This window comes from Thermobia domestica, chromosome 3 (assembly GCF_964235325.1).
Source record: "Thermobia domestica chromosome 3, izTheDome1.hap1.1, whole genome shotgun sequence".
NCBI classification, from domain to species: Eukaryota; Metazoa; Arthropoda; class Insecta; order Zygentoma; family Lepismatidae; genus Thermobia; species Thermobia domestica.
The window spans coordinates 24,680,665-24,707,808 of record NC_137456.1 but is presented as its reverse complement, the minus strand read 5'-3'; the positions used below and the strand labels follow the sequence as shown (position 1 = coordinate 24,707,808).

The 27,144-nt window shown below is 36.9% G+C and overlaps 1 protein-coding gene across 2 annotated transcripts in view; it reads left to right on the top strand.

The window, feature by feature from the left end:
- nonC (serine/threonine-protein kinase Smg1) overlaps positions 1-27,144 on the top strand; it is a 358,879-nt gene that overhangs the window by 298,855 nt on the left and 32,880 nt on the right. For both annotated transcript variants that reach the window (XM_081750559.1, XM_081750558.1), the window contains exons 48-50: positions 15,388-15,661; positions 19,413-19,715; positions 25,396-25,553. In XM_081750559.1, the coding sequence (XP_081606685.1) occupies positions 15,388-15,661; positions 19,413-19,715; positions 25,396-25,553 (735 nt within the window). The remainder of the gene's footprint in view (positions 1-15,387; positions 15,662-19,412; positions 19,716-25,395; positions 25,554-27,144) is intronic.

Genomic DNA, 27,144 nt, shown 5'->3' with positions numbered 1-27,144 from the left:
ATTTACATCATCAGCATACGCCATAACCTGGTAAATACCATTCAGCTCTAGACCCTGGTTACTATCTTTGATTTTTCTTATAGGGTACTCCAAGACAAAGTTGAATAGTAGTGGCGCAACGCATCTCCTTGTTTCAGGTCAATCTCGACGTGAAAGCTCGTGGGCAAGAATTTTCCTACGTAGATTTTACTTTGGAATTCGTTCAAACTTATCTTAATTATTGTAATTAGCTTTACGGTATTCCAAATTCTGTAAGAATTATATTAAACTCTATTACTATTAATAATAATTTGGCCTTATAATGTTGACGTTCCAGGTACAGATTTCAGTCAGATTTTCTTTATACAATGGAATTATTCGTTTCGTATTTCAAGCAGTACATCAATGCTTTACGTTCTGAAAAAGCTTTCTACCTATTTATTATGCATGCATTTACTTCTGCATTCATTCATTTATTTTACAGACCATTATTCTGAAGGTTAAAAGTTTCTCTCTTTTTTCCTTTTGTTTCTTTATATAGCGTATTCAAATCAATAAAAGTTGAAATCACGGAAAATGATCATTTTGCGTCATGATTTAAAACTGAACCGCCCATTTTACAAAACAATCAATCTGATTATGTAAAAATGTGATGTTAACCTTTCATAAGAAAAGAAAAAAGACACATAATACGTATACATATTGATTGTTTTAAATTTCAAACTAAGTTCAATAGCAGTACGAGAACAATTAATTCAAGGTCTTAGGAATACTGGTATAAGCCACGCCATAGAATGTTAATTTATTCAGATTAAATACTTTAAAAAAAAAAATGTAAAAGTAATGAAAAAATTGAAAGTTTAGCAGACTACATTTTTTGTAATAAACTATTAACGGGTTATTCGTAATAGTACACACAGCAATTACGAAAGTATGTTTATTTAAATTTTCTATAATTATATATGTACTAGAGATTTTGAGGTGTTCTTTCTGGAAACTACCCTTACGGGTACTAAATTAGAATTCCCTTCTGCTACAGCCCGCGGAGAGGTATGTCCATCCAGATAGCGCGTGTTTATGTACTATGTAGAGTCCTATTGGCTACAAACACCACTATTTTTGTCTGTCTAGATCAGCGTTTCCCAACCTTTTTCAACTTGCGGCATACTACGGGTCTAACTTGAATTCTCACGGCACACTAATAGGTATTATATTATTATTATTATTATTATTATTATTATTATTATTATTATTATTATTATTATTATTATTATTATTATTATTATTATTATTATTATTATTATTTGTAAATAGAAAATACCGTCGTATTTGTTTTCTTTGATTACTGACCTTCTCACAAAGAATAAAGCTCGATCACTGGTTTTCCTCCATCGTAAATCATTATAGTTACTTTTCATTCAAATTAAAAAACAGAAAACAATTCCAATGAAATATAGAACTCAGTCTTTTAAAAAATACACTTTCTTTTTCGAAGAATGTATCCAACCTGTCACAAGGAAGATCACTAAATTACGAACGAACAAACAAATCTCTTTTAAAACAGAATTGCGGTAATTTGTGTGAGTGTTTGCTTTGTCGAAAGGATATAATGACATTTTAAAATTTCAAGTTACGAAATAATCTGTAACAATAAAGAAACAATAATGGTCATAACAGTGATAATTAATACTTTTTTCAACATTAAAAATGAACAGATAAGTAACACAGTGTGAAACTTATAATTTATTAACATGGTTAATATACGTTACAATTTTAAATATTAATAAAATTCTGTTTTCGAAATACAATCTATGTAGTAATAATGCATGTAAAATAATATATTACAATTACAGTATTTTTTCATTGTAGAGGTTCATAGTAATGTGAAATTTAAATACACATATTTCCTGTCTTGCAATTAGGTTCCTATATAATTAATAATTTTGTTTTCATTTCCTCGCGGCACACCAGCGGCCCATTCGCGGCACACCGGTTGGGAAACGCTGGTCTAGATAGTGGTCTACAACCCATTAAGGTCCTCGTGCTGCGTTCAATTTTGTAGCCTATTTTCGCCTTTAAAAGAAACAGTCTTTTTTTTTTTTTTTTTCAACGAAACTTTTGTTTAATCATTGCAATATAAAAGTTAAAATGGACCGTCTTTTCCAAAACTAGTCTTTCTTTAATGATCGTGAAAAAGCATTGTCTTACTGTCTGCTGGGTGCTGCACTAATATAGTCGCCAAGATGAAGTACTCCGGTAACGCTTGCGTATAAAACACTTCCGTCCATATTGAGAAAATTTAATTGTTTTTCTGAGTCTCTTCAAAAAGTGTTCATGGTTCATACGGTTACCAGGCGTACGAAACAGAAAATGTTCCTTTTTCAGAGGTAGTACAAACAACTGCTTCAGCTTCAAGATTCGTAAAAACACGTGTTTGTAAATTATTTTTAATAGTATTAACTTGAGAGCAGTGTTCAATTTCCAAGTAAAATAAAAAAAGAAAATTCCTGTTTGACTTCCAATGGTTATACCGAGTTGCCCAACAGGCTAACGGAAGTGAAAAAACCCACAGGCACAGTGTTGTTCACCGCAAACTCTCATGGTCTGGGATGAAAGAAGAGACCTCTCATACTAAAGGTGAGCGCGACCCCCTTTGATAATAATAAGAGACCGAGTGAGCCCAGATTTCAAACTCGACATCCAGAAATAACTGTACGGTTGCACACTGTAAACATATATCAAATCTTGTTAAGATTTAGTGAAATTAAGATTGAATATTGATCTTTGTGAATCAAGTACTGCTTATTTTGCGTTATTTTAGTTGGCGTTCGTCGTGAATACTCAAGAGGCAAACTTTGCGGCAATGCCTGTTCTTTTTACATCTCATATTGGGAGTACAACACCCTGTGCTCAAAATAAAAAGAAATATCCTATTTCAATTTTTATGGCTTATTACCAGTTTCATTATTTTGTTTTATTTAAAAAAAAAATAAATGAATACCGGTACCATTACAGAACTGACCAACTCTGATGATTCACATGTGTCACTTAGATCTCAGCTGACCCAAGTCCAAGACAGGGGCGGATCCAGGACCGACTTCTGGGGGGGGGGGGCGGTGGGTTGTCATACTGCTACTTTTAAGGGCTCCAAACTTTGGGATAGGTTTTATTTATATATATAAAAAATAAGAAAGCTTCCTCTTTTGGGGGGGGGGGGCAATCGCCCCGATCGCCCCCTGGATCCTCCCCTGGTCCAAGATTGGAATTTCCCAGAGGAGGTATTTGAAGTTGAACACCTCATGAAAACTTCATATTTCTGTTATCTCGATAACTAAAATCATAATTGTATAGTTTATGGTATATATACTATTTTATGGTATACTCTTAGTTTAAAACATACTATGTACAGGAGTAAATGATAGCATTAGTCCAGGTTTCCATTCTTTGGACCTGCGCCGTTTGGCATGCAAGTGGCCCATATACCTAAGTACAAGATTCAAAGCTCTTATGAATGAAACGCTTTTAGAATATGAAAAATTGCGTTATCCCATTATTTACATACATTATTAAATTAATGTGTTACATTTTATATTTCGCATTATAGCGGCGAGGTCTGATCCAAGTCAGGTGACATGTCAGAAGGTTTGAACCCATGCTTTTGAAATCCCTTCTTTTGAGTAATAGGAACCGTCCCCAAACTACGTGTTTGTTAGTTTTTGGTAAATTGTCTGATTTTTATATATTATTATTAAACTCGAAATTCGTTTCATTCCTTGGCGGGTTCAAACCCTGCTCCCGCCAAGTGAACTTTGTGGTGGACAAACACCGTGTGCGTGGGTTTTCTCGGGGTTCTCCCGTTTCCTCCCACTTTCTTCATTCCACCATTTCATTCATTTCTCATAATCACCGTCTCCTTTAGCCTAAACCGGCATAACCGTGGGACGTAAAACTCAAAGATTTCATTTTTTCGTTTCATTCCTTGGGCGGCGGTGGCTCAGTGGTAGATCGTTCACCTCTGGTCCACGAGGTCCTTAGTTCTATCCCAGCTCGCGCTGAGTTTTGTGGTGGAAAAATACCTTGTGCAGGTTTTTTCTAGGGGTTCTTCCGTTTCCTCCCACCTTATTCATTCCACCATTTCCTTCATTTCTCATCATCACCATCTCTTTTAACCTACGCGGCATGATCGTGGGACGTAAAACTTAATTGTTTCATTTCTTCTAATTATTGCCTAGTCTTATTCGAGTTCTAAGGCATAAAACTCAGCAGTTTTTGTCATACGTATGTGTCATAAACGTGTATTAGTAACGTAGTCTTGATTACCGCAAATAGGATGTTAACAACCAGTTACACTTGGTTGTTGTACCGTGACGATATCCTATTTTGCGAGGCCATCTTGCAAGTTCTGTGAACTGAAATCCGTTTCGTAATAGTGTTTGTCAAGATTGTAAACTGAGTCATGAAGATATGGTGCAAACAAATATACGTTTACGTGTTTTCTATCGTATGTACTTTGTGGAAGTTACTTCTTACATCCAAAGTTCTGTTTACTTTCCGAACATCAGATATCTGGAAAAAAGTTGGATAGCATATTTTTGTATTAAAAAAAAAAATCTGTCTTACATGAGGGCCAATGAACTATTTAAGATACAAGTAGCAAAGTTTTAAAAATGATGATGTTTTTGGTAACTGTTTATAGATGTTTTTGTAAATGGTTCCGGTATATTGATTGTTGCTAAAGTGATCTGTCATAATAATACATTGCCTATAGCATTGCTTGTGCGATGTCACCAGGATTAAGACAATTAGAAACGAAAGAATAAGAGGCAGTTTTAAGGTAACTTAGATTTCGAAGAAAGCGGAAAAAAAAAAGTTGTATGGTCACATCATGAGCAGAAATTAGGGTTATGTAGGAAAGAAAGCAGTGGCGGTCTAACAGGTAAAAACTGAGGGGGCAGCCAGAACCCAGGATATTTATATCATGAGTTTACTATAAAGTTTCTAAAATATATAAAAGCTTAAATTATTTAGAAACTGAAGGGGACTAGACCTCTCGATCCCGGGCTACATCCGCCACTAAGGCAATACAAGATGGAGGCCAAAATAAGTCGATGATGTGGAAGCAAGTAGTGAAGATCATTGTCAGAAATGTTAGTAGGAAAGGACAAAGAATGTTTGAAAAAAAAGAAGAAAAAAGTTCTGAAACAAAAAATCGAGGGAGTATTTCCTATCAAGCCCCAGATAAAATTCTAGGGAACATGATCCTCGTCCCCGTAGTCGATCTATACCAGCGTTTCCCAACCGGTGTGCCGCGAGGAAATCGAAACAAAATTATTAATTATATAGGAACTAAATTGCAAGACATAGGGAAAAATGTATATTTTTGTGTTTCACATGACTATGAATTTCTACCATGAAAAAATTACTGTAATTGTAATATATTATTCTACATCTATTACTGTGTAGCAGACAGTATTTCGGCTCGTACACATTTCCACGGTTAGCTGCTATGTTAAGCTTCAATTGAGAGTCATACTAACACCGAGAAATGGAAGCACTTGTACGGTACGCGTCTAGTGAACGTTCATAGAACACTCATTCGCACGTGAATGACAGAACAACACTTTGTTCAACAAGTGTGTTTTGACTTCGACGCATCGCAAGCTTTGTGATTGCAATAATATGCACCGGTTTTGATTAAAACAAATAAGTTAAAAGTACAAGACATTTGTTTGTTCGTTCGTTATTTAGTGATCTTCGTTCTTAGTGAAAGGTTGGATACAGTTTTCGAAAAAGAAAGCGCATTTTTAAAAATCTGAGTCCTATATTTCATTGCAATTGTTTTCTATTTTAAAATTAGAATAAAAAATAAGCATAATGAATTAACATAGGGGAAAACCAGTGATCGTGCTTTCATCTCTGTGAGAAAGAGATCAGTAATTACAGAAAAAAATTACCATGGTATTTTATATTTGCAAATAATAATAATAATAATATCTATCAGTGTGCCGCGAGAATTCAAGTTACACCCGTAGTGTGCCGCAAGTTGAAAAAGGTTGGGAAACGCTGATCTATACATTGAGTTACTGTTACAGTATCACTTGTCTTGGTTTAGTATCGTAAACCGTGCGGTAGGAGGGGCTGTGAGTTAACTTACTGGAATCAGTCCGTACAAGCAATTACGAGATATAGTGGCCGTTTCTTAACCGAGAGATCACATGGCATACATAGGAAAATTGGAACTGGTATACACAGAGAAATTTTGGTGTAAAATTGGATGCACAGGAACGTTAATGCGCAATAAATAAATAAAAGTTAATAAGTTGCGAGGTAGTGAACTTCTACTCTTGAAAGCCAGAACAAATGAACATTGTGGCCAGGCAGACCTTTCGTGGACTATACTGTCTGCTTTTTATTTTTTGTATCGCCTTCATAAATGTACTACGTAGCAGTGAATAGAAAAAATAAATTTTGACTTCGTTTTTGAAGCTGCAAGGAGAATGTGTGGTTTTACAAATCCAAAGCGTTAGAATACTAGAAGACAACACAACCATAAATGACTGACGGTTTCTTCTATAAGCGGGGTTCAAATTAATGGGGGATGGAGGATTTCACCATTTTATCAAACAATTTCTTTCTTCCCGGAAAAAGAAATTGTTTGATTTATTTTTTTATATACAGGATGACCACATTTGAAAGGCGAATAAAACAAAGTATTGCAGAGTGAAAAATATAAAATGGTATTGAAAACAGTTGGTAATAACTTTGTTCTGATTTTACAACTCTTGCCTAGAAAGCCCAACAGTTGCATTATGCTTTCTTGCAGAACGTGCTGGAGACTGCAAAATAAACTGTCTCACAGCTTCGATATTCTAATGGTGAACCTGTTGTTCGGAAGTTCTCGATCCAGAGTAGGGTATAGTATTCCGATTGAGAACATTTTCACTACATGGAATAGCAAACTTTAAGTGGAAAGCTCTTTGCACTGTAATTACAGAACTGCTGTTTTTGAAGAAAGAAAAAAAAAACATTTCGACTGCGTACACGCGATGAGCTCCTGGCCAAATCATAATGACTGAAAACAGCAAGAAAGATGAGTGGGAGCGATTACTTCCCTTGCCTCTCCACTGAAGGCGCTGCAGTGATTAAAAAATGAGTTGTTTGTATGTGTTATTTACAATAATTGTATTGCAATTGCTGTGTATCTTACTGTATCTATCTCCAATACTTTTTTATTAACCTTTAAAATGAGATTTTATTGGGTCACCCTGTATATAAAAATGTATGTATGTATGTTGAGTATAGAAATCCACATCTTTGACTTGACATACTTCAAAATAACGATATCGAATCTTTTTTGGATACATACCTTGAGAGAAGAAGGGTTCAAAGGGGAAGAGGTGCTTTAAAATTTATTCGAATAACAACTTTCAAGAATAACATTCCAGAATTTTTTGGCCATACGTAGTCAAAGACATTGGTTGTTATTTATTCTACTCAGATCTTTATTATCTGACGGCCAACGCCAAAGGCGTTGCTCATCCCGTGCAAAGCCAGGCACTTCTGCTAGTGTGTATGTAGATAGGCAAATGGATAGACAGATAGATAATCTTACATCCTATGAACGGTATATCTGAAATACTTTCCGCCTTAAAAAAAAAAAAAAAAAAAAAAAAAAAAAAGCTTGATTCGAATCCTATCTAGAAGTAATAGTCGGGCTTTGCTTTTGTACGGCGTACTAGGAAAGTGCCTATACGAGTATTTCCTCTCCTGATAACAGTAGTTATTTTTATGACAGAGAAGCTGAACTCGTTTTATCAAGTTATTTGGAATTAGTTTTATTTAAATCCTTTTATTACATTCCTGTCCACGTTAAATCTTTATTGCTGAATGTTCCAAGAAGAATTTTATTTATTTTCATAGTCTCTAGTAATATATATTTTTTAACCATTACTCTCACAGATAACTTTATCAAGGACGTTTTTTGTTAATAAAGGTCAAAGGCAGATAAAACAATGGTGGGTGTTAATACATGTAATCAAATTAATAACCCGAACGTGAAATTATTGTAAATATGCGATTATGTAGGAAGATTTAATCCGTAAGCGAAGTTTTCAAGTGGATATCTGTTAATTTAACTTATATCGCAAGTTAACTCATACTAATGTGATTTAAAATATGAATGTACCTAGGTACTGTGCGATGTATCTTTATACTTCCGAGAATGGTCATCTCTTGTGGGGGATGTCCCCTGTTAAATTTTGTGTAAAAGAATAAATGGATGAAGGCTGCAAGTACTTGTATAGAAAAACTAAATAGGAAGACAAATGAATGTTATATCTATTGTTCAAGGGCGCCGATTTCTCTGTAAATTTGGGGGTGGCCCATTCAGATGCAGATGGCATATATATGAGGATTTTAAGACAAATTGCATTCAAATTATGCCAAATATTGTATATTCACAAATACAATGAGGAGAGCCCATATGAGCTTTGGGGGGCCTGGGGACCCCAGGATCGGCGCCCTTGCTATTGTTAAGTACGAGGGTAAGTCAAAAATTATCCGTAATGTAGCTATAACTTTTCTCACATTGTTCATACTGATCTCAGGCCTCGTTTATTGTATTGTTATGCTGTTGTGGTCATGCTAGCAAAGTTTGATCCTAATTCCTTCATTTGTCTTCCTTTTGTTGCAGATAGAGCATGGCCGCTCCAGTAGAAGTTTGCACCAATGAAGAACAACGAGCAGTGATCCGGTTTTTGTAGTTGAAAGATGTATCAGGAACCATGACTAATTTCCAGACGATGTACTTCTTTTTCAATAGTCATTCGTCTGTCTGATAAAACTATGTGACGTGCACGCTCAATGTTGTCATCATTTGCGGCCGTAGATGGTCGTCGGGCTCCTTTCTCGTGCGTAATACTTCTGCAACCATTTTTCAATTTTTCAGTCCATTCGTAGATACTCCGTTGCCCCAAGACACTGTTCCCGTATTGTGCTGAAAGTCTTTGATGGATTGCGGTCCCTGATTGAAGCTTCCGACCTGAAAAACCGGATCACTGCTCATTGTTCCTCTTCGGTGCAAACTTGGAATGGCCATAATCTATCTGCAACAAAAGGAAGACAAATGGAGGGATTAGCATCAGACTTTCATAACATCAAGGACGTTATAAATAGAGGATATGCCCATATGTATCTTCATCCTATTAAATCGAAGCCAAAAAACAACCGAGCATTGGCACGTCTGATTGGCTACTCTCGTTTCTGCCATCGTCTGATTGGCTACTTTCGTTTCCGCCATGATTGTTGGCTCAAAACATTGCGATCCTATTGGGCGGAGTGACCAGAGTAGGGGTGGCGAAACTGTGACGTATGGCTTCAAGATTCTGTTGTAAGGGCAGATCCTCTATTTTATAACATCCTTGCATAACATGACCAGAACAGCATAACAATAAAATATACGAAGACAAAGGTCAGTACGAATAACGTAAGAAACATTATAGCTACATTGGGGATAATTTTTGACTTATCCTCGTAATAATACCAGATTGTGCATCTATTTATGTGGAAGTTGTCCACTGAATGCCGTGGTATCATGGAAATGAAACAAGAAAAGTAGAGAATGACGCCAGTTGTTGGATAGTATTTAAGCATAGAATTGTTGTCAAGATAAATAGGTTATCTGATGACCTTCATGTATGGAAAATTCAAATTTGTAGAAAGTAACCCACTAGCATGGTAGAAAAATTATGATTAACATCAATCTTAAGATGTTTTTTTCTTTAAATGCATATTCTAGATGGGGAGAGAGTCCAAAATTTATTCCAAAAATACTGTACCTCACGTTTTCGTCACGTTAGGGAGATAAAACTCGGTTTTTAAACTCAACAGTAACAATAAACAGAAACTTGTCCCAGACTAAAAAAATAAAATAAAATTTTAAAAAACGCTTTTAAAGGAAGGAAGGGTTCTATAATATTTTCGACGTTGTTATTTCATCACGGAAAAAAGGTCGGACAATTTGCTGAGTTAAAAGAATAATCGTAAGTTTTGAATCCATATTCTAAGGGAAAGAAAGGGGAATCATATTTACAGTTAATTATTTTCCATTACACTTACTGTTCCCGTGCAAAGAACGGGCATTTAAGCTAGTTATATAAATAAAATAAAAGTAAACGAAACTTGTCCAAAGACATTTTTTTTTAAAGACCGATCTGTTCTGTTGAGGTAACGAGGAGACATCAAAATTGAAAGGCATCATAGTATACCATCCGAGAAAGGACACTCGGAATTCGTATATTTACCTTTTTGAACCTTTTCTCTTGATTGTCACTCGACATTAGGGGGCAGAGGGTAGCTCAATGGTAGAGCGTTTAGCTTTGGTGCGTGAGTCCGTGGTTCGGTCCCCGGCCAGGTAAGTTTTTGGTGAACAACATTGTTGGTTTTCTCGGGTACTCCCCTTTCCTCCCACATTGTCATTCTACCAATTCCATCATCATTCACTTGCCTTAATCGTCCAACCCCTTAACTAAGGACATAATTGTAGGACGTAACACTAAAAATTTCAGGATTTCTAACTCGGCATATTATGACCACGGGCGTCATTTGGGGTGGACAGGTGACAGTTGTTCCCCGCCCTGAGTTTGGGATATAAACATGGGTTTTAATAAATTATATACTAATAAAAAACATGAAACTCGTATGTCAATGGACAGTCTATCTTCCTCCCCCCGCCGGAAATCTGAATTGACTCTACCGCACATGACTTATTGAATTCGTAAAGATGCTAGATAAATTTATGGTTTCAATAAATATACGGATTTGTTTTTGTTTGCTTTTTTTATTTTATTTTATATTAATGAGTAATTGTAACTAATTCATATAATATTCTTACGTCGGCTAATGCTGCTATTAGTGTAGATAATGTGAAAGCATAACGAAGAAACAATAACTATCTACGAAAGGAAAGTGTCGCGTAGTGGCATGAAAGCGAAAGACTTTTCTTTAGGTGCTTACTGTAACGTACCAGAAACAATAAACAAATTCTTCATTTGGGTCATTCAACTGCACGCTGCTGCTGACAAATCATGGTATGTTGCGTGTTTATAATACTGATACTGAATCTTGAAGAGGAAAAAAAAATGAGAGGGGGAGGGTCATTAACTTGTTTGCAACGTGTGAGCCTCAAGTGTTCGTGGTTCGAAGCTTAGAGAAGTTACTTAATAATATGCGTTATACATACTTACGAACGAAAATATAATCAATACAACAGCGACTTGTCAGTACTAAAGCGGGCGAATAGCAGACCTGAACGTTTCGTGTGTAAAGATGAATGTGAAAAGTATCGGCGGATTTACAGAGAGATTAACGAGATTTCTAGCGTTTGATCGCAACTTCCTGGCCTGTATTGAAATATTGTAATACGTTGGCCTCCTGAACTCTTAATTTAATATTGTTAATATCACTAAGTTTGCTCTTGTTGTGATATATAATGTTTTTCTTCGTGGTTATTGCTTCACGGTCTCAGTGGTTCTGGTTGGATTTCCGAAGTGGGTACTTGTGTATGATATTTGAAGAGTCTAGGGCCAAAATATTATTTTGGTGGAGAGCAATTTCAAATTACATGTACATTCTTTGCATCTTCATCGAATTTTTCGCGGTTATCAAAATGCATAAGGGAAGAGTAATCTAAAACATCTTACAATGGGAAAAAAATAATGGATGATTTATGGACCTGCTAATCGCTCCGAATTCAAACCCTGGTCGTGGTTTAAAGCTCAAGTTAATTAATAGTAGTTTTCAGTGACGTAACTAAGGGGGACAAACGGGGCTTGTGCCCCGGGCGCCAAATTGGGGGGGGGAAGCTCAGAAACAAAAAAGACATCAACGACTCACCAACCTTAGGATCATATCCATAGAGTATAAGTTAGCTTCAAAGCAGTCTTTTAAAGACATTATAAAAACTTATGCAGCCAAAAGAACCCGCAAAGTTAATTTTAATTCCAGCTTTTTGTGTTTTCATTTAACTTACATCGATTTAAGAGATTTGCAAAATGTTCGAGTGTAATACTCGAGACAACAGCTTGATTGTTTGTCATAATTAAATACTTTATTCTAAAGCAACAGACTCGTGATTCATTCTACATATATGCACATCCGAAAGATATAATTCCAAAAACGTTGTGATTTGCAGTTATTATAATAAGACTGTGAGAATATGTCAAGCATTGCACTCTCAGATTATTTGGCAATCAAATACTAATTAGTTTGATGTTTTATCTTGTATTAAAAATTAAATTTTGTGCTGCAATTTTGAAATCAAGCTTTCCACTTGGAGAAAAATGGAAAAAGAATTACTGTGTTATGCCAAAATCAGGTGTAGACGGGAAGCGTCTTGATTTAGTTTGTCAGGGGGGGGGGGGCTAAGGCAAGTTCTTGCCCCGGGCAACAACTAACCTAGTTGCACCGCTAGTAGGTTTTGTCTTTCGTAACCGCGGTGTTGGATAAGAATAAAAAAAAACACAATCTTAGACTTCAGCTCAAACACGTGAGAAAGAAACTGACAAACCTACTCCTCGACTAATACTCCAACTTGGATGCCCACAAGTTAGTTTTAGGGTGCAGGTTGCGCCTTTTCAAATTATTTTGGAGGGAACATAATTTTTCGTTGAAAATCGTACAATCAAACTGGAAAATGGTAAATTTGGGAGGGTTACGCCCAAGCCTTTGGGGAGGAGGAGATAATCACTCTTTGTCTCCATCTTGTTCTAAGTAAGCGGATAATCACTCTTTGCAGAAGAGAAAATAAAGCCCAGCTCAGTGATGAATTCAAGGGCGACCCGAGAAGAAATTCTCCCCGGGCCATTTCTCAGATCGTGCTTAAGGAGGATTACAAGCAGTGTTTCTTCCAGACTTTTTTTTTGGGGGGGGGGCAGTGCTCTCCGCTCGGAGGAGACCAAAATATATCTGCGTCTCTTTCAGCAGTGAAGCTGTATGAGACGTGGGCCTATTGATTAAAGTGGAATCCGAACCACATAAGCTTCCGCCAGGAATCGAACCCGGGTCTGCCATGCCAGAAGCGCGTATGCGGAGCTCAATAATAAACAATGCTACCATGTGAAATAGTATGTGCCCCCGAAACGTTTTTCTGAAAAACAAAACTGATTACCACTATATTCGCAATACTATTTCCACTCCGTATGTGTTGAAATTTCCGCTGGAAAAAATCTTCAGAAATATCACTGGCCCCGCTAATTTCTAAATCATCATTGTTTAGTATGTAAACCATCCTTAGATTCGCTGTGCCTCTTCCTCCAGTGTCGCTATGTTTGCATAGTTTTTATAGCCGCCACTGATATCACATGTTTTCAGGTAAAATGATTTGAAGCACCTTATTTTCATTATTTTTTAAGAGTAATTTGAATCAAATGCAGTTGAAGTACTGAACATAACAGTGAATCTTTTCATGAGAAAACTTTCAACACGATACTCTGTTCCCAAGAAGATGCAGACACGTCAATTTCCATTGTGCGAGCGTGTATTCAAATGCCTGATACTGTATAACGCTTATCTTAACCATAAGCACTGTAATGGTAATATTATTAAATGCTACTTTGTATTGTAACCTTGATATTTTCAAAGTCGACCTCGGTTGAGCATGTAATTACGTACTTACTTTGTAACTTTTCTTGACGTCAACAACTATGTACATTGTATACGCTTGTTTAGTCTAGGTGTTTGTAATTTTTTGATGACAGTTAATAATTATCTTATGATGAGGGTGGGAACTATTGAGTATTTCCAGATGATGAGGTAGATCTGCGAATTAGTTATTCTTCAGTATTAGTTTCTCCTCTTCAGTATTATTTCTTTTTAATTGAAAACTGATACTAGAAACTTTACGAGGGGCTATCAAAAAGTTCATGCAATTATCTAGAAGAAAACCACTCGAGAACTCTGATACTATGATGGTATTAGTCCTTCTCGACGTAGTCACCGTACCTAGCGACACAGTTTTGCTAGCGGCTTTTCACTTTCCGTAAGCTCGTTTTGTAAAATTCTACAATTTAGCTTTGAAACCATAATTCAACCTCAGAAATGACGTCTTCCTTACTGTCAAAATGGCATATTTGAAGTGGATGCTTCATTTCTGGAGAAAGAAGTCACGTGGGGCTAGATGCGGTAAGTATAGGGGTGGGGCAGTATTTCGTATCTTAATTCCACTCCCTTCTTCATGGATACATGGGCGGAATGAGCTGGTGCATTGTCTGCCAACAGCAGCACCCCTTTTGTGACCAATCCACAACGTTTCTTCAGTTCTTCTAGTGTCAGGAGATGGGAGTAATAGGTACTAGTAATAGTTTGCCCCTGTGGTAGGTAATCTACGATGACCCCTTCACAGTCCCAGAAAACGGAAAGCATCACCTTGGCTGCAGACTTCTGCACTCTTGCCTCTCTAGGTTTGAGGGAGGAAGGGTGTTTCCATTGTTTGTTTTTGGGTCATAAAGATAAACCCGACTTTTATCAGTTGTCACTACTCTGCCGAAAAAGTTCTCTTCATGCACATCACAGCGATGCAACATTTCTCTTGCAGCGTCCTCGCGATTCCTTCTCTGAAAGGGTGTGAGTAGTCATGGCACCCACCGTGCTTTCTGACACCCAGGCAGACACACAACTTATACTTATTGCACATATAACATTTTCAGTGGTTATCCTTGTGTCTTCCATTATGATCTCAATTTTCTGTGTCAGGGTGGCATCATAAAGTGAAAAATGGTCTTCCAGATCTAGAGGCGTCCGCGATGGTCATGTGTCCAGTTTGGAATTGTTCCAACGAGCCGAGAATTTACATGGTTAACATACAAAGGACCTAACTACAAAATGCATGTCTGAGGGGGTTAATAGTGCGTCATCTTCTAGGTGATTGCACGAACTTTTTGATATTCCTCGTATTTTCCATTATCCAGTCATTCATAGTTTAGGATGATGTCAGATATTGATAAACTAAATAAAATGAGCTTACGAATAGACAAACTCAGCATTGTTTTTTTTTTTTAAGTTATTTGATTTTCTCTCTTTTGCGTCCTTATGCACCACCATGGCTATGAAAGATAGGGCCAACTACAATGAAACCTCTATACAACAGACCCTTGATGGGATATGAGTACTTATTCGTAAGTGAAAGATGGCCGTGACAGAGAGGTTTGCAAAGATTACTCAAATCTAGCTTTTACACTCGCCCGTATCATTTAGTTCAGCGTAATGAAATTTCTCCATTTGTTTATGGCTCATTTTTTGGACTTTTTTGTTGAACGTTATTCATATTGTAGAATTATCCATACGTAACATTTTGAACTCCTCCATTAATATACAATATAGTATTTCTTAATGTAATTTTTTCCTCTGTTCTAGGCTCCAGTATTCAGCGAATCTACAAGAAAAGTTCTGGAGGATATATTTTTGATAAAGCGTCTTCAAACAATGAATGAGTTCTTCTCAATGTGTCAGCAAATGGCTCAAGCGTTCAAAGGCGTAGGTGGCATGATGTTTGATGATGAGAGACTGAATAAACCAATTCGACGCTTTACAGCTGATTATGTGAGTCGTCAGCTTCTTGGGGTTACCTCGCAGACGTTAGCCTTGGCTCTGTGTCTTCTGCTGCAGCAGTTAGGAATTAATGTGACAGGTATGCTCATTTTGTAATATTCGATGTCCTCTTATACGTAATTATAAGAGTTAATTTAGTCGTAAGTGACCGTTAATTTACCTCTGAAACTATTGTGTGCGGTAGCCGAATTGGCGTTTGACCTTGAATGTTGATCTCACAGGGATTCATCTGCTTGCAGCGATGTTGCCAACGCTGTGATCTGGGAATCCTGTTATCCCGACATCTTTCTTGGTGAGATGAGAACCTTGTTAACATGTTACAATATTTGCCTACTGAGAGCAAATTTCTTACAATCTGGCAATAGCGCATTGCACATTTGGTTGGTTTACGTAAATAGTCGCTACTACGTACTAGGCTTGTATCATTCTTCTGCTATATTAATCTAATAAATCTCATCTTTCTTCTATACCTTCCTTTTATTTCTTTTATTCAGAAATTACATATTTAATTATTATAATGTCTACCAGTAAAAGCTCTTCTCCTGTTGTTGAATCTAAATGTAGATAAAACATGTTCTCTAACTTATCTCTAATACTAACTTGGCATAGTAAAAGTAATACGTAAGGTACGTTGACTTTACTCCTTTATTCTCCTTTCTCTAACATTTGTACTAACACTTGTTATCCATATTTTCTTTACTAGTATGTAAATAAATAACAGATTCTATTCATAGTAATGTGTGCTGTATATCCTTGCATTGTTAAACATTGTTCGCTGATTTACAGCTGCCTAACAGTTGTGTCAACTTTAACTCTCAACAGTAATATATATAGTGCGGCAATTAGGAAACGAGACTTGAGGCTGTAAAAAAAAATATCAATGATTAACTTACCTCGGTTCATTTAAAGTAGGAACCTACTTTCTGCACATAAAACTTTGCACGATAGAGTCAGTTGTGGAATGTTTTCAGAAAATCCTGAACTGTATTGAATGGTATTCAAGATCATCATTGGAGACATCTTCAGGAAGGAACCTTTCATTGGTGCTTTTAATTTTAGGAAAATAAAGTGGTCATAGGGGGATAGATCTATCCGATATGCGTAGTTTGGTAACATACACACCTTTTTTGGACCAAAAACTCTTTGCAGTTTTTGTTTCTCCGTTAAGGTCACGAAAAGTGGATACAGCTTTCTTTTTTTTTATTATTATTATTCTCCATTATTATTTGGCGGCAGTCACCTTATTTAGCCCTGCGAGAGGTCTGAAATCCAGTGAGTCTTGCATTTCAATAATTCAAAATGATATCCCGAGGAACTGTCAATCATTTCAGTTGTTTTGACCAGACTTCTGGGACCTGAGTGCTCGTTGTCTTTCACAGATTCTCAGCCAGCACTGAGCCTGTTATTCCATTTAGAAACTCTACGAGAAAGCAAATGTCTCCACAAATATTTTTCAGCATCTCAAATGTTTTCGTTGCAGTTGTATTTACTTTTTGTTCATTGTTTAAACGGTGACTAGGTATCACAACACCAGTGTATACTTAGCCACGGCACACGCTGCACTGGCGACTGCCCGAGCTGTAAATTTTTGTCTGTATTCTACAAGTTTCATCATTACGTAAAACTTCCCGTGCCAAAAGTAATTTCGTAGCAAGAAAATAGTATTATCTCCCCTAATTGCCATACTGTATATATTGTACACTGATTAACGTTTCCCTTCTTCTTTTAAAGAAAAATAATTATATGCTGAATAGTAAGGGATCCTTGTTCGATTGTTCGACAATATCCTGTACATAGGTATTTTCGGAGTTGTCCCTTTCCCTACGTAGGGGGCGCCAGTGGTAGAGCGTTCACCTCCGGTGCTTGGGGTCCCTGATTCAATCCCAGCTCGCGCCTTGTGGACTTTGTGGTGGACAAACGCCGTGCTCGTGGATTTTCTCGGGTTCTCCCGTTTCCTCCCACTTTCTTCATTCCACCATTTCACTCACTTCTCATAATCACAGTCTCCTTTAGCCTAACCGGCATAACCGTGGGACGTAAAACTCAATTATTTCATTCAATTTTTCCCTTTTCTTACGTTCTCTTCATTCCATCAAGTCCGTCATCATTTGGTCTTATTTATCATGTTTCATTTTATCTTTTATAAGATATAACTGGTCTTCAGTAAGCACGCCCCTCTTTCAAGACGTTCTTGTGAGATTCCATCAGCTACAGAAACACGGTTGTGTCGTAGGTGCCGGGCCACATCGGCATTCGGGAAATCGAACATGCTGACACAGCTACCAAGAACGCCATCTTGAACGATGTTGCATTTGAGCATTGTCTTCCTGGCTCCGACCTTTGTAGCCACTTTAAGACCCTGATGCGCTCTCATTGGCAAGCAGAATGAATAGCAATAAACTTCACATTGTAAAGCCAGCCTGGGTTGCATCCTCACATGCCAATCACCAAGATGAAGTGCTCCTGGCGCCATTTTGTGTCGGACAATCTCGTTTCACTCATTCATATTTTTGCGAGCTGTTAACCGTCTCTGTTGTGAGAAATCTATTGTCCCTCTGAGTATTGGGCATTCTTGTCGAATAACCCAAATATTCAAGCTCTCATAGAACATATCAAACTGCCCAGTAATTTTTGGTATGCTTTGGGGGAGCTTTTGTGTTTGGATGGTGCATCGATGGAGCGAATTCTTATTTTTGTTCATGCTGCTGTCGACCTCATTGTTTCCTGAGCCGTTTTATTGGTTGCATCTTCGTTTAGCTGCTACTCGTTTTAATTCTTAGACTTGAGTTTTATTCTTTTTCTATTTATTGTTACATATTTTATCTCCTCTATTCTCCCTTTTATTTATTTCTCTCTTTGTTTCTTGTTTTATTCTTTTTCTGGCAGCGTTTGTTTTCCTCTTTGGTGAAATTTTGATCACTTTTATCGGCTTATAGTCCGGCCATTGTTGGCAGTCCATACACTTGTCAGTAGTTCTTATCGTGGCGAGGACAAATAGCCATGACCTTGACATCCCCATTATTCCTCCAGTCAATCAGCGATCTTACTTCATTTCCTCCTTGTTGAAAATTATAATGAACATGTCTAGAATTTGATCCACTAGTAATGCCATATCACAAGCTTGCCTGTACATACTTTATACACAAAAGAAGAATAGAGCTTTTCATTTTAAAAGATTTTGTCATATTTTGGGCAGTTATTGCGAAAAGGAGAGTTGATGATAGATCACAGGAAAAGAATAATCCTTTTTTATGAAATTAATTTAATCAAAAAGATGCGTTACGTCCACGTGCGTTAGGTTTCATTGCCCTAGTGCCAAATTTGAAATCCATATTGGGGCAAATACGTTAAACCGAAAGGAAGTAGAGTAGATGGCTGTAAGGGTGAAACAGTTACTCTCTGCTGTATCAGGTACAGATATAAAGAAAATAGCAAGAATTTTAGGAATGATTCAAAAAATGGATCGAAAGATTGAGATCTTGGCCAAGAATTTTAGGAATGGTCCAGAAAAATGCATCAGAAGATTGAAATTGTGGCCAATAATTAGTTTTTGGATCAGGGGCCACAAAATTTTTGCACGGCCCCTAAATTGAATTTTCGTATTTTGTATGGAATAAACACATCATACTGAGTTAAGTGATAGTTTGGGTTTGGCTACAATACATGTAGTTTTCCAGATATAAGGCGTACAAGAAAAATTTTGATTAAAATATGTTGAAACTTTTGATCCATAAATAGTTACTCTTCTACTGAATGTGTTTCCTGTTTTATTTAACTTCTAGTTTTGTCTTTCGTCTGTAATTAATTTGATTTTTTTTATTCTGTTGCAGTTGAGATTGAACAACGAGACATCGGTGCGGAAAGTAAAGTACCCTTAGAAGAACTGTGTCGTAAGGTAGTGGATCTGAGCATGAAACAAAATCTTTTCGCATCATCTGTACTAACCCAAGCCTCGAGTTTGACAAGTGCGTTAGAAGCAGCGTGGAGACGACGCGAAGTGGCCAGACATCTCCAGCAAAATATCGAAGCAAGCCGTTCTACTCTTCAGCGTTTGCAGTTGGAACTGACAGCTCATCATTGGTTCCATGAAGATATTCTTCTGCAAAGTACAATGACAAATATAGCACCCTTAAGTGAGTGTAACATTTTCTATTCTTATGCTTAGTATTTATGAACAGAACGTCACATAAACATGTTTTTATATTTCTGGCTTATACATGAGTGCATTATATGCTAAGTCATTTAATACTTGAGCTGTTATTATAGAGATATTGTGCTAATCCAATCTACAGTGTACTGCCTGTAAAACTAATTCACTGAGATACACGTTTATACTTGATTAGTACTTTAAGATTTTGCTCCTACTTACATTATTCTGCCGAGTTTCTCAGTATGTTCTTGTTAAGGACTTATTTGTTCCTTCTTACGTTATTTTTTTTTAAAGGTACTCAGTATATTATAGATTAAGGATTTGTTGATTCCTATTTACACTTCTTCAAATCAGGGGCGTCATTTAGGGGGGTAGGAGGGTGGCAATTGTCCCTCCAGAAGTATGAGGAATACATGTACTTTAATCGATTGTCTACTAATATACTAGAACAAACCGTGAAAGTATTATGTCGGTTGTGCTCTTGCCCCCCTCAAGCGAAGTCTGAAATGACGCCCCTGCTTCAAATGTCCTCAATATATTCTTGCAGAAGAACTTCCCCGGTACTCATATATCAGATAACATTTAGAACTGCTGAATGATTTTAGTTATGATAAGACTACACTATCTGTTTTTACTTTCAGTGATCTTGTTTTTATTCATGCAGGTATATCAATTCGGAGTTTATCTCGTCATCATTCCCCGGAGTTTTATACAGGGTGTCTATAACCTTTTTGGGTCAAATTTATACAGGTGATAAGGTCCAATATACGTATTTTGAGATAGGAAACCGCTAGTTTTGGCGTCACGCCAGCTTGAAGTTACAGCAATTTGTGGGAAAAAGTACAAAGTTTCAATAACAAATGTGTTTATCAACTCTATATAACCTACTTTATTGTGCATAACGCTACATTTGAGTAGGTAAGATTTAGTACAATCCACTGCTGCACTGTAGTACCAAAAACTCACAGTAACTTCACAAAGTGACGATCACAAACCTCATGCACGTAGCACAACGCCTAAGGAAATTTTCCCTCACTCGCACAAATATCCCCGGCATCTCTTGCACAATTAAGCAGGCAGCTAGGGCTCTTGGAAGCAAGTCCTCCTCGGATTCTACTGGCGATTCATCCGAGCCTGCTGCGTCGTACTGGTTCCCACAGATTGCTGCAACTTCAAGATAGCATAGCGCTTGAACTAGCAGTTTTCAACCGTAAGTTTCCTGTCTCAAAATGCGTATATTGGACCCTTCTATCACCAGGGTTTGAAAAAACCCGGGTTTTTTTGAAAAAGCCCAACCCACCTGGGCCCATGTGGGTTTTTTCGGGTTTTTTCGGGTTTAATTGGGTTTTTTCGAAATATTTCAATGTCTTTGGGGTAAAAGTGTTAAAATGTGATTTATATTTCAAGATTATCATTGTCACAATTTGCAACAATTTTCTATTCACTGCTGTTTTGAAAAAAATGGCCGCCATTTTGAAATTTCACGTTAGATCGCCGCCAAAATATATACATCTAATTTAGAGTGTCTCATGCTTATATTCTAAAAAATTTCAACTTAAAAGACCGAAAATTGCATTTTATAGTGTGGATACCCGCTATTTTTTTAAAGCCACCATTTTGAAATTGTACGCTGTTAGTACCGCCAAAATCTATACTGGAAATTTAGTGTGTCTCGTGCTTGTACCCTAAAAATTTAAACTTAAAACATCGAAGGTGGTACCCTGTAGTATGTGTGGTACAGGCAGACGAACAAACAAATGTAGATCGAATCATCCCAGAAGCCTCAGTGACGTTTGCCAAATATGAACAACAAATATATTAATTTAACAGCGTAAAATAAATGGATTTATTTGAAAGTCACTTTCGATAGTTTGTGCGTTCAATTAGGTGAAATTCCCGAGCATTTGTTGCAAGACGTTTCTTTCCAGAAAATTAATTTAAACAATTAATAAAGATATAAGTCATATTTTATAAAGTAAATGTTTCAAAATGTCTTAAATGAAATTAAATATCTTCCAGCGTAAAATAAATAGTTTTACTGTTGAAGTATTCAGTTCCGATGCTTTGTGCGTTCAATTGCGGGAATTTCCCGAGCATTTCTTTCGCAACTTTTTCCCCCTCGAAAATGCAGCTTTCTTTACTGTACATCGAAACTTCCACTAGTACGGAAGTTTGAATTCAGCACTTGTAGTAAGTGTTACGTAGTTTTCGGAACTCTGAGCATTAAGCTTCTTAAATTGAACAAAAATGTTTACGCTATTGTCGGTGTTGATTCTAAAGAATGCTTATTTGAAGAATACCAACAAATAACTGAACTAAACTGTTATTTTTGGAAAACTAAATTTTACTGAAGAATACTTGTGCTACCGTCAAAGATAAGAAATAATATTAATAGTTTTACTAATGCACTCCATATTTACTGGTAGTACCGGCACGTATGGCTTTAAACTCGTCAAACGTAGGGGAAACCGGGACACATTGTCACAAGGGGTACGTCGTCACAGTAGCAACTCTAAAAAAAGCGAAAACAGCGCGCCGGTGCTGCTTTCTTGTTTACTTACTAGATGTCACTACTAACTGTACTCGTTTGGAGATGCGCGGAAACAACCGTGCTGCGTCAGTTGAACTTTGTGTGTTTTCAGTGCCGGAATGTAAATTTTCCGAGTCCTGAAATTGCCGTTTTGTGTGTTCGTGAAAGCGGTAGAAGCAAATATTTTTGTGCGGGTTATGTAGGTTACAAATAGAGCTTCATAGTGTGCTACTTTGAAAGCGCCTAATCTTGTCGTTTGGTATAGATATTTTGTAAAAAGAGTAATGGCAACGCGTGGGGCAAGTTGTCACAAATAAGACGGGGCATGTTGTCACTGTGACAATGAGCCCCACTCTGTTTCGCAGACAGTGAGAATATACAAAATAAAGACAGAGAGGAAAGCACCACCAATGGAAGATCTACTGGTTGCAGCAAGAGCTATGAAAAGAAATAACAACCCCATATCAACACGTAGGCCTAAAGCTGCTAAAGAATTTCATGTCCACTACAGAACATTGGCAAGATTCTGTGCACGTGTTACAGATGGCGAACTACAGTTCGGCAAATGCTCATTTACATTAGGTTACTCTTCGTAATACTAGGAAAAATTACTAGTATCATACCAAAACAAGCTTCGCACATATAATTTGGACTCACTTACAACTATGCAAAAGAGCTAGGATTGAAATGCCCATAGTCGTGGAATGAAAAGGCCATTGCTGGCCCAGACTGGTATCCGGTATTTCTGAAAAGACATGGTGAACTCCCCAAGGAAATAGTTTTGCACCTACAAACAATGTCAACGAAGGTCCAAAGAAGATTACGATTCTTCCTCAGAGGACGACGATACATTGAGTTTAGTTTATGGCGGTCCATACAGTACGAGTACATGTAGCGAGAAGTGGATTCAGTGCATTCGCTACGGAATCGACCTACGAAAACTGAGGGAAGCAGAACTTGTTTTACGTGTGTATTAACTGTGACTCTGACGATGATCTCCAGGTACGGTACTTTGTAGAAGCAAAAGGATAAACATTTTCAAATTAGTTTGCGGTGCGTACTAATAAAACGCAACTAAACTTCGTAATAATATTTACTCCTCTTCTAGCTATACAGTAGTCCTATCAGAGGAATTCTTTGCAATTCATAAACTACAATCAGAAACAACTTAAATGCAATTGGCTAATTTTGTGTTGCCCTATTCGAGAAGTAGGCTATGATTTGATAATTTTGTCATTGATCTTTCAATTTGTAGTTTTGATTCCTTAGCTATGAGTTAGTTCTGTTTTCATGGCCGTTTTGGTTTTCCTACAAAGCCTGATGTAACAATAAATCTTTTAGGTTGAGAAAATATAAGCTATGGAGTCCAAGGCATATATGACAGTTTTAAGAGTGGTTCAATATTGATTCAACAATCACAAGGTCCCCCTATTTTTTACCTATTTAACTAATATAGTTTCCCCTTACATTTAATTATGTTTTGATTCTCTTTCAGACGGTAAGTATTTAATGCTGGTAACATTTACAGTCTTTTTGCATTAGTAATAGTTGAATTAATAATATCTACCAATTTCTGGAAAGTGCCACAAGAATAACATGTGACAATTTGCCCCATATATTGTGACAACTTACCCCGCATATGGGGTACATTGTCACAACTGTATTGATCATAAAACATAAGTCCAGTTCAGAGCGAGTTACATTGGACAGAGAAATATATGTTATGCACAAGATAATAAAGTATGTGTATACTGAAAATTATAATTTTCGGCCTTAGACGAGCATCACAAGAAAATAAAATGTGAAAATTGTGACAATGTGCCCCGGTGTCCCCTATGAGGGATAACGTCCCTCGGTATAGCCGAGTCGGCGAGCACACTATTTACGGAAAGTATTTTCTAAAATATAAAATTGCATTTTTTCAAATAGTCTATAAGCATAATTAATACATTAACTTGTTATATAATTATCTCAAGCTAAGGTAAGGTTTTTTCATTTATTCAGTGCATTCAGAATTTTATAAAGGTCTTATGTAGAATGTTGTTGTATACCATAACGTGAAAGCATTTAATTCGCCCGAGGAAAGTCCAAAATTTGATAAAAATCACTTTCAATGTGATCAACTTTGTTGTAGCAATAATATATTAACAAAAAGCTCAAAAACCCAGGTGGGTTTTAAGGCGGGTTTTTTCAGGTGGGTCCAACCCGAAAAAACCCGGTGGGTTTTTTCGGGCTGGGCCCACTTGGGCAAACCCTGTCTATCACTTGTATAAATTTGACCCAAAAGGTTTGTATATACAGTTGTTGTCAAAAGTCTAAATACACTGTTGTCACTTCTTAGAATTTTTCAAACAAAGTACACAGTATCCATACAAACCTCTGTTTATTGGATTTGCTTGTCAAAATAAGCATTACTGTTCACATAAGGAATCGAAAATATACTGCCCTGTTTTTCTATTATGACCGATTTATTGAGTGTTTTTGCGTTTATCGAAATGCCGATTCTCAGTAGTGAGAAGAGCTTTATGAATTCCAAGCACTTGCTTGATCAATTTATCCAACTTTTACGAAGCTATGTGACTCCAACAGCTTTGAAGAGCCTTCCAGAAATCTTCGGTATTCGTTATGTATTCATGGACTGTCAAGTAAAGTTAATCTCACAATAGCTTGATGGATGACAAATCCAGTGACCTCGGCGTTGGGATGTGGCGCCCCCATCGCCCGGTTCTTCAGAACTACAATCAGGCACTGGTTCTCCAGATTGGGGATTGTGCCGAGCCGATCACTCGGCATTTAAAACTTGCGATTGAGCAAAGTATTGTTTTTCTGTTGTATTCATTTTACGCTTATTGTGATTTCTGATGTCCACGTAACATATCTTCCGTTTAATGAAATAAATTTAACACTTTCCGCCTTTAAATTCATGAGACCGTGAAAATTTTCTCTTTAAAACAAATTTCTATTTAATAAAGAGTCTCTTTTAGTTTCATTTGATACATCAACAGTTTCATAATTCTATAAATTTCTATAATAAGAAAAATCAGTATGTATAGAAGCTGTAAAGTTTATTTTGTAGGAGCAGTAGCATGATAACCTGATTGAGTGGTATAAAAATTATTTTATTTCCACACAGGTCGATCAGCTTGTATGTTGGAACTTCGCAAAACAGCTACAGCATTAATGGCGTTGCAGCCACGTTTAAACGAGGCACGGGAGCAACAGGCAGCCTTAGTATCAAGTGTTGAACAGCGATTGAGATGGGCGTCAGGTGCCAATCCAGCATTAAGTGAGGTAAAATTTCAGTTGGTTTAGAATATTCGTATTGTTGAATTAGTTACTCTTTAAAGAGATCAATGTTACAGTTTTTTTCATTTTATGTAGTTTTCTTTTTATTTAACTAGCCTGCTTCAAGTAAAAAAATCCAAAATTTAACCTCCAGAGAAAAGAAAAAATCTTATATTAATAGATTGTTACACTTTCTGCAGATTCTGGATTTTTACTTACAAGGCAGGGTACCCAGGTGTAACACACCGATTGTGATAAGATTGCACAGATATAAAGAATATTGAAAAAGAAGCGACACGTATTTTTTTATATCGGCCAACAAGCACATTGAAAGGGTCATATAGGGGCATAAAAATGGGGTCAAAATGAGATTATGTGGAATATAGCGAGAACGAGAAGAGATATCGGAAAAGTTTGAATGTACGAAATACTACCCATGGTCGACGCAATTCAATGAGGTAGAACGCACCCATGAGAAGAGAGCAGAACATCCGGAAATGGACCAATCACGTGTACAACATTGTCACAATGTGTTACGGAAAAGAGCGAAAAGGGTGACAAGGAGCAGGAAGAAAGAAGAAACGAAAACAGAAAATACGTGTTTTTGCTTTGGGTGCATAACATCACCCATATGCGAAAAAACAACAACAACAAAAAAAAAAAAAAAAAACAACAGATTTATCTCAATGCACGAAGATGGGATAACACGCAGAAAGGATGCAAACGCCGTTTGTATAGGCAGCCAGCGAAATAGTACCGCGCAGTGGGTTGCATATATCGGATAATGGGAACAAAAATTCATAGCACAGTAGAATGTAATAGCAGGTGGTCCACATACATAAGATAAACAGCAACATTAATATCAGTACCACACATGAGTATCAACATTATATCACTACGAAAATACGCGTAGAACATAACAGTAATAGTAACAATTTTGTTTTTGTGTTACTACTGCCTACACACATTTTTGTTTAGAACATCCACCTCATTGTTGTTCTCATTACGCGATATATGCAACCCACCGCGCAGTGCTGTCTCGCTGGCTGTCTATATGAACGGCGTTTGCATCCTTCCTGCGTGTTATCCCATCTTCGTGCATTGAGATAAATCTGCGTCTCTTTGCATACGGTCAACATATGCACCCAAAGCAAAAACACGTATTTTCTGTTTTCGTTTCTTCTTTCTTCCTGCTCCTTATCACCCTTTTTGCTCATTTCCGTAACACATTGTGACAATGTTGTACACTTGATTGGTCCATTTTCGGATATTCTGCTCTCTTCTCATGGGTGCGTTCTACCTCATTGAATTGCGTCGACTATGTGTAGTATTTCGTACATTTAAACTTTTCCGATATCTCTTCTCGTTCTCGCTATATTCCACATAATCTCATTTTGACTCCATTTTTATGCCCCTATTTGACCCTTTCAATGTGCTTGTTGGCCGATATAAAAAAATACGTGTCGCTTCTTTTTCGATATTCTTTATGTCTGTGCAATCTTATCACAATCGGACTGTTACACCTGGGTACCCTGCCTTGTTAGTTATTGATCAGATTCAGAGTTACAATGACTAATAAACAAGTAGCCTGTATCAT